A 12,653-nucleotide genomic window follows, 5' to 3' on the forward strand; every position below is an offset into this window, starting at 1 on the left:
ACGCGAGCACCGTGCCACTTCAGTGAATACAAACAACGGTCGTAATAAAATACGACGGCGTGGCTTATATCGGATGCAACGAAATGAAATAAACGTTAAAATTACGGTGAGATAGCGAATTGCGGTGAAACCGAACGAGCGAACATACAGATTTGCGTTGTTCGGGGCGCACACGTTGCTCAAGCTCCGTAACTTTTTATTGGCAATCATTGGTCGTTCCGTAAGCGAGCGCGTATAACCTGCAAAGCCGGAATATATCCAAACGCAAAACTCTGAAATATTCTGACATTCCATTGATATTTGCAGTGCACACTTTCCCCGATATGGCCGTTGCTTTATTTTATTGCGAGATTAAAAAAGTTTGTTTGCCTTGCCATTATCAATCGGTCGGAGGCGCCCCGTGAAGCTCCGATCAAACGCGGAGTTTAAATAAATAAAAATAATTAAAAATTAATAATGATAACTTTGTTCAGAGCAATAAGAGTCGCCGCGAAGCATTTTTAAACGAGACAATTATACGCGAACGCGTGGGCCGGGTGGTAACTTTAATAAATACAAACAACGGTCGTAATAAAATACGATGCGTGGCTTATGTGGACGTAATGAAATGAAACAAACGCGGAAATTACGAGCAGGTAGAGAATTGCGGCGAAACCGAATGAGGGAATACAGATTGCCGAGGTTCAGAAAACACGGCGCGTTACTCAAGCTTTATAATACAGCTTCTCAGTAAAAAGAATAAAAAAAAAAAAAAAAATTTTAAAAATACCACCTCGGCGAGAAGGGACATTTTAATTAAAAATACTTAGTGCTGCTTTAAAAACGTATATTTAAAATTTTATAATAATGACTGTTATCACGTGCGCTTACGTGATTTATATCTGGCTCGGGATACCAGTTATCAAGTTTCGAGTTTTAATTTGAATCGAAGCCTCTTCGATCGCGAAGATCGGCTCCGGTTGTTGCGGATAATCAACCCTCCGCTAATTGTTACACAATTCTCGGAGGCTGCGGCCCGCCGGCCGGAATAATCAGAGTTTTTACCCTCCCCACGGTGGTCGGGAAACCGGCGCTTTCCGCGAGAGCTCAACGTCAAACTTTGGCGGCTCGTCACTAAACTTTCAGAACATCGTGTAGCGGGTCCTGTTCAGATAACCGAGCTAACTTGCATCCCGATGTCCGCCGGGAAGGCGTGGAATATTAAACGAATGCAGAGAAGCGAACTTGTATTCCGCGAGAGCTTCTCCTTCACGGGGCTCTTTCTCTCGCCCCGGCTGCTCATCAAGGAGCCGTCTCAAAATGCAACGTACAGCCGCGCGACGGGCGCGCCGAAATTTCCTAATTTTATTCAAGCCGGTCCCGCAACGGGACTTCCGCCTCGCTACACGTTGTCTGACATCGGCCAAGTTTTTCCATCAGACATGCCGGACTTGGCGCGAACTACGATAAACACCGCGTAAGAACGTTGTCGCGGCCGGGAAACAAGAAGTCAAGTTTCGGGCTTTATAAGAGAAACAAAATTGCATTATATTTCGTCGCATATGCCGCCAACCTATTGACGCGAAAATGCACCGCAAGTTTACGGGATTCTGGAAAGGAAACGTAAGCTCCGCGATACTTCAAGGAAGAGAAAAATTTTCTCGGAATACGACGGGATCGTCTTAAGTAATACGTACGTACGGGGAAAAAGTCTGGTTGCCTTTTTTTTTTTCTTTTTTTTTTTCTCTCTCGAAAGCTTAACAGCCAATAAAAGATTTATTCTCGACGTCGAGCTGCATTCGCTCGGCTCGAGTGATCGGCGCGTAAAAACCAGCTCGGGCTGCAGCTTCAGAACGCGCGTCTCGCTCAAGACTGCGCATAAGAATACGCGAGGACGCGCCGTAAAAGCGGAGATAAAGGCGTTACGAGCAAAAAGAGGGATAAACCGCGGCGGGACCAGCTTTCGAATCTTACGGCCGCGAGAGATCGCCGTCTATATTTGCCGGATCTGGCAGGCCGCCAACAATGGCTGTTTCGCCCGAGTTATATCTCACTCCCATGGCAACCCGTAACAAACATAAATGAATTATGTCCACGCGTGCCGTTCGATACTTCACGAGCGGCACCTCCGGCCACGGTCAAATCCGATTAGCTCGTCGCCGAAAGCGTTCGCGCCAAATCAATCGCGAGAAACGGCGCCGCGGAACTTCGCGCCTCTTCGCTTTCGTTTCTCCGCCACCCGACGTTTACCGCTTTCCCGTTGTATTCGCGTCCGATTTTATGTACGACGCGCCGTTAATCACGGCTTTTCGAATGTAACCGGAGCGTTTGTCCCGGCGGTGCATGTAATAACTCGCAAGACGCGGCGGGAACTCCGTTTCTTTTATTACAGTTAAATATATTCCGCGCACATGGATTTCCAATTCACGGGAAGTAATAAACGAAATCGCGCGATAAATAAAGCGGGATTTGAGGTTTGTAAGAGGCGCCCCTTGCACCTCTTTAACATCCGATAATTCCCTTTGCATTTCATTACCATTCCGATTATTCTAATCGCCATCACGCTTATCCCTCTTCCGCATCTCGACCACCGTTTACTAATCGCGTTAAAGAAGCATAACAAAATGTGTGTTTAATCGATCTTATGAATATATAGTGCTAATGCGATCCGCATGCAGCATCCGGAATAATTTTCCAATTTACAATATCCTAACTATGACTTATATACATATTTTTTTTTTTTTTTTTTGCTAATCATAATAATTATACATGCATGATTAATATTATATGTATATGAAATTAAAATATTAATAAAAAAATAAAAACTTATATTAGATTTTTTTTTTATTCTTTTTTTAAGTGCTACAGCTAGTCTGTTGATAGAAACGTTTAAAAAGTCGTCGATATGTGCTCTTTCATATAAGTATATTTATATGTATATTTGCGGGGAAAGCGAGGGGAATTTCATGAATTTCACATGATAATTTTGCTTTGCTTGCGACCAGGTTATCAGACCAACCCTGAATTCTCAGGCGGCATAGTTGTACATCAAACTGATAATACACACGGTAATAATAATAATACACCCGCCGGTATGCCGCTACTTATTCTAATTTCGTGAAAGTGATTTCAGAGTCGTAAATCAGTAAATGCGCAACGTTCAAATAACATAAGACCTCCCCTTATAATATTTTACGCTACTCGCACTTAGTCCCTCTAATCCATTTAAATTACCATCCGCAAGAACAGAAACATTACGCACTGAATTAAATTACGCGGTAAATCACGACAAAATTATTTCGCGACGTGCGTCACCAGCAAGAAAGGATATCTAGGGATTTGTCTCATCAGATATGGAACTTCTTACGTCCCTTAGCTTCAACTGCTAATTGCTTCTCACTCATTAGACTTTTCCTACATTTTTATCGAAAGAAAAGATCGAGGCGAGACGACTCTATATACGCTTTTTTTTTTTAATTACTTATCGATTACACATAAAGGCGTTATTGCCGTTCGCTTCGAGCTAAATATAAGTTCAGGAACAAGGGGCATAAACGTGAAATAGGGTACAATCTCGAGGCTCATTTAAACGCGCATACACGCATTCCTATTAATACGGTAGGCCGTATAGTCGGGTTCCAGAAGGGAATGAGGGCTCCGGCCGTTTCGCACAACGGGGTTGGACTAGCTGGCGCCGGGATTATCTCTCTACCCTATCGCACCGGCCTACGGAGTGCCGTTATAGCACAGCCGACGGGGGAAAAGGTCTGCTTGTGGCGCAAGCGGTGCCCCCTCGTCTTCTGCAAGAGCATTGTGTCAGGGGGAGCAACATCGCGATGCCCCGACGTAGTTTCCCATGAGATACTATTATCCCGATTTCGAGCGGGTGGCTATGTCTACCGTGCGTTAGCGCTATTGTGCGCGCCCAGGTATCCCCGGTGGAAGAAAGGTGAGGTCGCAACGTTGAAGAAAGATAAAAATTTGAAGCGTGAGAATAAAATATTACTTTACCTACTTTCCTTTCTTCGTTTCGAAGGCACGACGGTTCGATAGGATTGAAGTCGAATTAGTACGATCGCACAATTCGGCCCGCGCCCGCCACGCGATCCGCAAGAGAATCGTCCTTTGCAAAGCGCATTAACGCTTCGATGCGTCATATTACGATTGTGCCTGGCCGTTTAACAATTCGTTTCCCCACGCAATCCGCGTCCTAATGCTCGCCGGGTAGACGTGGCGTGTCGTGAGCACGCCGCTTGCCGCCGGTGTATTAATTACGCCACGCTACGATCCGTGCTGCACGCATCTCGCCGATTAAACGGTCACTTTTTATCTGCCGAATGCATGGAGCCCTCGTCGCGGCCAGGTATTACAGTCGCAAACAACCCTCTTTCGTCGACAGCAATCGCGAATCTCTCTGAGCCCCCGGTTTATTCCTCGCCAAAAGCAAACGCGTAAATTTTCCGATATTTTTGGTAGTTATTTATTCGTAAAAATTAGGAACGTGCGCCGAAATTTTGTAAAACGACAATGCTTTCAACGAGAGAAAAAAGAAGAGAAAAAAAAGTCTTTAAGAGTCTCTCTTTCTGATTGCACGAACGCAACAGTGATTCGAGATGTGATTTTATTTTTTAAGGCTGGTCGCATCGGTGCTGAATGACGGCACTTTATTAGGAATTAATTCGACACGACTGATCGATTAACAAAACCAATTTAATCGGCACTGCGAGAGCGCGGATAACCAGTTCTATTAATTGGCGGAATAATCGGATCACAAGGGATTGTCGGATAACGATCTGCTCGCAACGTATTACTTTCGATAATAAGCTCCATTATTATCTGTCAAATCGATATCTTATTACTGTGACTTTAGCTTCCGGCGCAGTTTTCACATACGTATGATAATTAAATTAAAAATTTATAAAATTGTGGCCCAGCAAAAAGAAAAAAAAAAACGCGCTAAAATTTTCGCAGATCGAAGCTTTTATCGACTTTCAGTTCCGCGCGCTGTCTACTTTTTGTTTAAACATTTCGAACGAATAACTCGATTAACGTAAGCCGCATCTGTACGAATAAACCGAGTCGAGCGAAGTAAAATAAAGCAGCGATATCGGCCGCCACAATAACGTTAAGCTGATTTTAATAAATTGACTGATAAGCGATCTCGCGCCGAATTTAATATCTGCCCGTAATTACAGCAAGATGATAAATTAATTCATAAAGATAAGGCACATTCCGCCGTTGATATTAATCGCCAAGCGGGTGATCGATTATTCGGCTCGCGAGTGTTTGAATCATTTATCGGCGGCGAGAATGGTAAAGGCTTTCCACCCCGCCGGGGCCTGAAGGGAAACGAAATGTATCGCAGTTATTAATTACGCAGACGCGGTAAATAATTCTCATTGCGCCGGTCGATCGTTTTCAATTGCAAGAACGGCGTGTTTTGCGGCGTAATAATTACCGCATTATCGTAGACGCGGCATTATCGAGAGGGAGCCCAGATTATGCACGCAGACGCACGTTACCGAGTTTAATTAGAGCAATGATCATCTAGTCCGAGCCGTCATCCTCCGACAAGCGATTCGTCCCCAATTGTATCGTTGCACTAGCCGTACCAGGCATTGTTCTATTTAATCGAGACGTATTTATACGGCAACCGTCTGTTCCGCGTCGCGTACCGGTGAGACTTTCTGATCCTTTATTAGAATACCTTTTATTAGAAATCGATTTTTCCGCTTCTGAACTTTGCATTGACCCAATCTGTCCGTCACTGAATTTTTAGACTTACCCAGCACGCCTTTTGGAATCAATCGCTATTTCCGACATTGATATTCGATATTTTTCGCGTGTTAATTGCGCGTGATATTGATTGAACGAATCAATTTGTTTTAATAATTTTGCATTACGTTATACAAAGAGAAAGACAGATGGAAAAAAAAGAAAAAAAATGCTGCCGTTATATATGTATCATATATAAACTGAAAAGCACAATACCAATATGTAAATTAATCTCACTCCGTGCGCAACATATTCATATAAACTCAATTATAAAGTCACGTGTAATTGTACATATTTTCCACGTGTTGTTTACACATTTTGTCACAGAATAATGCAATCAAATAACATAATACACATTCAAAATGTAATATAATCAAATTGCTGAATTTCAGAAATATTTCACCTCCGCGCTACACGCCCGCGTATAGAAATAAAATATTATTTTATTATCCTTTTGTGCTTTCCGCGTGAAATCAAAATTCTTTTTTTCCCCAGCCGGATAAAACTAATCTCGCTTTAATCTCGCGCGTACTTGAGCTCTCGCGTCGCAAACGCGGGGCAAATCAAAATTTTAGATATCCGCGCGAACGGCGAACGCGAGGCGACGCGATATATCGCGAATATCCGCGGCGGCTGGATTTAGCGGACGGTTTTAACAATACGGGATGATACGAGCGTCTTCTTCGACTCGGAATCCAAGTCTGCGTACCACCGCGTGCACATCTCGGGGGAGGGTGAGTTTCGGAGGCTACGTGCGCCCTCGCACCGATCCGATCCCGATCCGATTTCAGATTGGACGAGCGCACGCCCACCGTGATTTACCATGATTTCGGCCAAACACGTATCGCCCTTTTTCCCGCGCGAACGCAATTTCACCGGGCTCACGTGACCGCCACCGAACACCCTTACATTGTAATCTCGTGAATTTACCGCGCAGCGCCGCCGCCCCCGCCTTCTTTCGAATCCGATTTTCAGTCAGGTTCACCGTGTGAAATGTAACGCGAACGATCCCGGCAGGACTCGAATGATTTCGCGAAGTACGCAAGGAATTTATATAAATGCAAAATAATAATAACTGTTCTGGTGCGGCGAAACCAAATACCGTTTTCGAAATGTCACAGTACTGTCTTTCAGCGATATTAAATTGAATATTTTTGTCGCGTTTCCGCTGTTTTAATTCGAAACTGTATAGAAAAAAGACAAAGCGCGTGTACGTTTATATTTATTCCGCGTAAATTTTTTTCTCTCTTTTTTTTTTTTAATTAAAAACCAAGCTGATCGAGAGGGTTAATCTCGCGGGCTGGTTGCGGACAAAATAATTACGTCCTTTTTGGAGATGGCGCGCATACGAGAGGAGCGAAGAATTTAATTGCTCGAGATACACGCGCGTTAACAGAGCGCGTGAGACAAATGTGCAATGACGGCGTAGCGAAGTTCGGTTATTGAACGTTATTGGATAACAGGAAACAAAGTGCGTCTCGCCAGCGTTGGTTATTATCGTTCGGCGATCGCGAGCTGCAATTCTCCGGGCGGCGCCATAAATAATTAAGAATAAATGAGAGCGACGCGCCGCACGTTCGTACGCTCGCCCGACTTCCGGCGGGCGCGGACACCCCTATTTGCCTTCCGCCGTAACGCACCGCCCGTCGATACCAGCAAGAAAATAAACCGCGCACCCGCGGCAGGTCGACACCGATTTATTTGCTTGTCATAAATCGCCCCCGTCTATTTCCGGCCGCGTGCATTACGTGCCTTCCGCATTCCGCGAGATGCGCCTTTCCCGTGCAATCTAAATCGGGGGAAATCGATAGACGAAACGTCGATGGATCAGAAATAATTTCGCAACTCCGCGAAAGGGCCGAAGGTCGGCGCGAGTTCTAATTAATCATCGGCGGATCGTAGATAAACTTTCTGCTTCCGGTATGCAAAAATCGCCGGGCCACCGCGTGGCGCTTTTTTTCCCGACCGACTTCCGAACGGATGCCTCGAATTGCCGGAGACACACGTGCCGACGTCGAGCGCCGCGAGGAAATAAACCTACCGGCCGTTCAGCCGATAATCGCGTGGGTTTATTATTCAATCCGTGAACAAGCAGCCGCTCGAAATCTGGAGTATCGACCTGGCTTCACCGAGGTCGTCCCGCGGGGGCGAGAAACCGTCGCGATTAATCCAGGTGCGAAAACCGTTTTCGCGTTGGGGCAAAGCCGTTTCGCGATGACCAAAATAGAAATCGGCCCCGGCGGAACACGGTTTATAGGGAGCTCGTTACCGCCGTTCCGATCGCATAAACGTCGTCAGCGTTATTATTACTTTGCTAGAGTCGCAGGCTGCGTTTACGTTTACGTGCGAAACTGGACGTGGGAAAGTAATATTATTTTCGTTATTCTCGAATAGAGTTGGAAAGGCATCGCGATATACATAGCTGCATTTTAAAGTAAATACATTTGGATATACATAACTAAAGAAAAAAAAATTAAAATAAAAAAAAAATAGATCATTTGTTACAATACGACTGCGAGCGAAAGACTCGCATCGCGAAAAATCGTGACTCACAGTTTTTCCAGCTTTCACGGAAATTTTAAATCCGCTCTGTCCGTGTTGCAGGTGACATGGAAATCCTGGCGTACTTCTTTGGCCCGATCGGAGTACTGCTGGCTATAAATCTCATGTTTTTCGCCGTAACTGCTCGCGAATTGACGTGCGGTCTCTGGAAAGGCGAATTCGTGAAAAGCACCACCGAGAGGTAAGTAAACATTCTCTTCTCAATTAAAAGAAAAAGAAAACCGAATAACATACATTATATTTCGCTCGATTTTCCATGCCGTTTCCCGTCAGCGATGTTTTTGTAATATTTTAACTGTTTCAAATGAACGCGATACTCATTTACGTATCTCTATTTAAATAACAAACTTGGCCGGAGAAACTGGAATAACAATGGTTTTTATTTCTTCTTTTATATTAATCTATTTTTCGCACCACAAAAAAGCTTTTATTCTCTAATAAATATATTTTTCTACGATGCAAAGTTCTGCAATATGATAATAATAATAATCAAGCGTACATATGATACGCTTGAATGCAATAATTACATTTTTTTACCCTTCGTAATGATATTAGTCGAGCAAAATTAATTATAATTAAAAAAAAAAAAAAAGCAGGCGAAAAATACGGCGTTAATCGTAATAAGTATTTGAGCGGAAAGTGGGAAACGATCAGAGAGGCGCGTAAATTTAATTATATTCCGCCACTGTATCTCCGGAGAATCCGTGTACGAACATGCGAGATCGGCCCGATTTATCGGTGGATTAGCAAAGGATCATGCTGCAATTCAACGGGATTAGCCGTGACAGCGGCGGCTCGTGGTCGGGCCAGCTGATGGTCCTCCTAAATTCAGCGGAAACGCCGGCGACGCCAGCCGGTCCAGAGCCAGGCGGCTGCGGCATTCCGCGGCGAAAAGTAATATTCCTCCGGCGGCGCAGCATCCTCCCGAAAGAAATTTGTAGACACACATGTCGCGCGCCCGTCACGCGAGACGTCGGGCCGAACCAGTTCCCTCTGTTTGCGTTTCACGCGAACGTTTTACCTTATTTCTGACCCTGAGACTTGACGAATTCCTTCGTGTTTTTCAGCGTCTTCTCGGGGAAACGGCGGTTCGCGATGAAAGTCGAAAGGCTTGGGCGACCTTGCTTAGCGCACGCGAGGCAAGATCAACTCGTTCGCGCGAGCAAACGCCGGGAATCCGCTTATCGCGCCCAGCCCGCCTCGCTCCGCGGAGTCCCGCTAATCGATTCAATTGTTCGATCAATTTGCACGGTCTATTTAAAGATCGAAGGTGACGCGATACATAGACAGAAGGCAACATCTCGTCGCGCGAAAATCGCCGATCGCGTTGAGGAATTCGAGCCGAAACGGGCGACGAGAATCTCCCACGTAACTCCGGGTTCAAGTAGGCGAGGAGCGTAAGCACGCGAGGTTGTTAAAAAAAAAAAAAAAACCCGTGGTGTATTGAGTCAGAGACCCATTATAAGCTCGTTATATTGGAAACAGTCGACGTTGAGTCGTTACGAGTTATTCCGAGCGAATTATTTCGCGGAAAACGGAGCGCGCCGCATCGATTTGTCCTTCCCGAAAAGACGGGCGGGACGTGTCGATAACGCGTAACGCAAACGCGGCAATATCAATGCCCCGTGATATCTCTAGGAATATCCCGGAATTGTGCCAGCAGCCGCGTTTACAGGCTCGTTTCCGACGCGCCTTGATGCAACGATAATAAACGCGATGGTGCGCGCTGCCGAAAAGCAGGAACGTTTCGGCGGCGACGGCGACTGCGAAACGACACTCTTACTTCGGAAACGAGCAAGTTTTATTAGCTCGAGCGAAACGTCCGGTCTCCGAATTTTTCCGCGAGAACGCGGGGGCTTTATTTTGGACGCCGAAGGACGGCGCCCGATGTTCTTGTTGAACATCAAGGATAACTGGCTGCGCGAAACGGCGGTAAAAGCCGGAGGAAATCCTCGGAAGAAAAAGCGGTTGAGGGCTGCCTGCTCCGAAGTAACATGCGAACAATAGCTCGTAATACCGTAAATCTCACTTTTTGCGTTGCAACGGCGAGAAAAAAAAATTATGATTGACTCAATCGTATCTCATCATTCGGGAGTATCATGAAATTATGGCTGCGTCCGAGAGTAACTGCATTTTTCTTTCGGTATAAAAGCGTCAAAATATTTCTCAGTTCCTTTTTACGGCGAGAAAGGATATTTGACGCCTCGTACTTTCCGATTTGCACGGGCGAAATTTTTTTTCCTCCACGGAGCGCAGACTTGGCGCGCGCAGGGGAGGGGGAGGATTTATTTTATTATCTTCCAGCCGATATCAGGCAATCGTTACTTTCGCTCGACGTCCCTTCGATCCGCTTACCACCCCCCTCGTTCGCTCCGGGATTGATATTGACGATCCCAATTCGCGATTTCGACGACGCTATTTGCCCACCGTTGATGTATGTACACGAACACAATACGACCATTGTTGGCAAAGGAAACGTAATAGCATATGCAGATTTCTCCTCATGCCGAGCTCGAACCATACCTTCGACAAGAACGGATTTCGTTCATCACGTACGTTTGCACAGTTTCTAAAACACCCCGACGTGGATAGATTGCCTTGCGAAAATCCGCGGGCATCATACGTCGACGAGAATAACAATGTTACCTTTCTCTCTTTTTTTTTTTTTTTTTTTTTTTCAACGTCATGTTTACAGCGACATGCATTGGCTTCATAATTACAACAACCACGTGGAAATTGATTTTGTAAAAGTTACGTATAAAATCACTCGGCTTTACATTCACGAAATTGATTGTAAAATTCTCACGGCATCGTTTGCGCAAATCTATCGAGGTTTTTTTTATAGCGGCATTTTTACAACTATCGTCGGGAGTAATTTACATATAACTTTTTGACATCTGAATAAATACGGATTCAAAAAAAGAAACGGTAAAGAGACACCCTGACATTTTAAAACGTCCCACGCCTACCCACGCGGCGAGACTTTCGGTGCGGCGCCAAATAACGCGCGGACGTCACGTCCGATTTGACGTACGCCGGGGAAAAGGTGGGGCTCGAATTATCCTCTGACAAAAGGTGACACGGCGATGGCCGCGGGACATAAACGCGATATGAAACACCTCGCGGTCGGGCTCTCGGAGGATGGGGGCGCCGTCCGGACACGCGGGATCCAGTTCGCCAGATCCAGAGTCCGATGCACTCTCGCGTCTCCGCCGTCAACCGCTACCCTTTTTCCCTCTCGCGGTCGCGCAAAGTGGAGATCTGTGTTCTCCCGGCTGGCTCGCCTTGAAGCCGAGATAGCGGATTTTCACGGGCAAAAAAAATATTTTATACCGACACCCTCCGCGTGCGCGCCGTCTGAGAGCGTATTTTTCCGGCCGCGACCGCGTTGCGCGAGAACGATCTCCGCGTGGAAAGCGGCAACGAGGAGAAGAGAACCGTATAAATATACGTACATAGATAGAGTGTCTCCGCGATACCTGTATCCTCCGCCCGTGAGCCGCCACTTCGTGGCTTCGCGGTTGAGTCGCGGAAAGACGGGACTCTCTCTCTCTCTCTCGCGTTACACCGTACCTCCGCGTTTTCCCCGCGACGTGAATCTCTCGGTGGGATCGCGAGAGCGGGATCTACAAGTGCGGACACGCCCGCTCGGCGAGACGTTTTATCACGCCGCACACTTTTATATCGCAATTGCAGCCGGTGCACTTCCTCGGTAACTCGTTCACATTTATCTGTCCCACGTCTCCCCGTCGTCTTTTATCATTCCCGCGCGTTTCTGGCCGCGAGCGGTTTACGCCGCTGGAAGGAAAGGACACGTCCATGACCCTCCGAGACGAGCACGGACGACGATTGCATTCTAACAGCGCTACAGCGAATTATGCGTTGATTGCGAGGCCGGGCCGTCGTGCCTAAAAATAGCGTACACCGCGCGGCTTATGAATGATTAACTGCGCGAGCGTCAGGAAACTTTGAAAGCCGCCGGACGGCGAGTAAACACGCGGTGCGACGATGGTTAAAATTTTATTCGGAGTCGTCGACCCGCTCTAGCCTCCGGCATCGAGCCATATTCGACGTTTCCCCAAGTCATCGTCGCGGCCTCGCGAATTTCTCCCGGCTACTCGTGTCAATTAACTCCGTCGTCGGGTTCGCGAACCTTCCGCCGTTCTTGCCGTCCGCGAGGATTGACATTTATTCGCAGCCGCGTATAAATGCCCGCATAAATTCTGTCCGCTACTGTCTATTTCGGATTGCTTCTCGCCGCCGACGTTGTCCCTTTCATCCTTTGAGCCCGGCCGACTCCGTCCGATATCGTTTTCGCCCCGTCGGATTAAACGAGA

At 46.4% G+C, this 12,653-nt stretch overlaps 1 protein-coding gene across 1 annotated transcript in view; it reads left to right on the plus strand.

The window, feature by feature from the left end:
- The window catches only part of Mthl1 (methuselah-like 1), a 114,480-nt gene that overhangs the window by 92,409 nt on the left and 9,418 nt on the right, over positions 1-12,653 (plus strand). The window contains exon 6 of the mRNA XM_070667176.1: positions 8,359-8,497. Coding sequence (XP_070523277.1) covers positions 8,359-8,497 — 139 coding nt within the window. The remainder of the gene's footprint in view (positions 1-8,358; positions 8,498-12,653) is intronic.

The sequence above is a fragment of the Cardiocondyla obscurior genome, linkage group LG15 (assembly GCF_019399895.1).
Source record: "Cardiocondyla obscurior isolate alpha-2009 linkage group LG15, Cobs3.1, whole genome shotgun sequence".
Taxonomy (NCBI): domain Eukaryota; kingdom Metazoa; phylum Arthropoda; class Insecta; order Hymenoptera; family Formicidae; genus Cardiocondyla; species Cardiocondyla obscurior.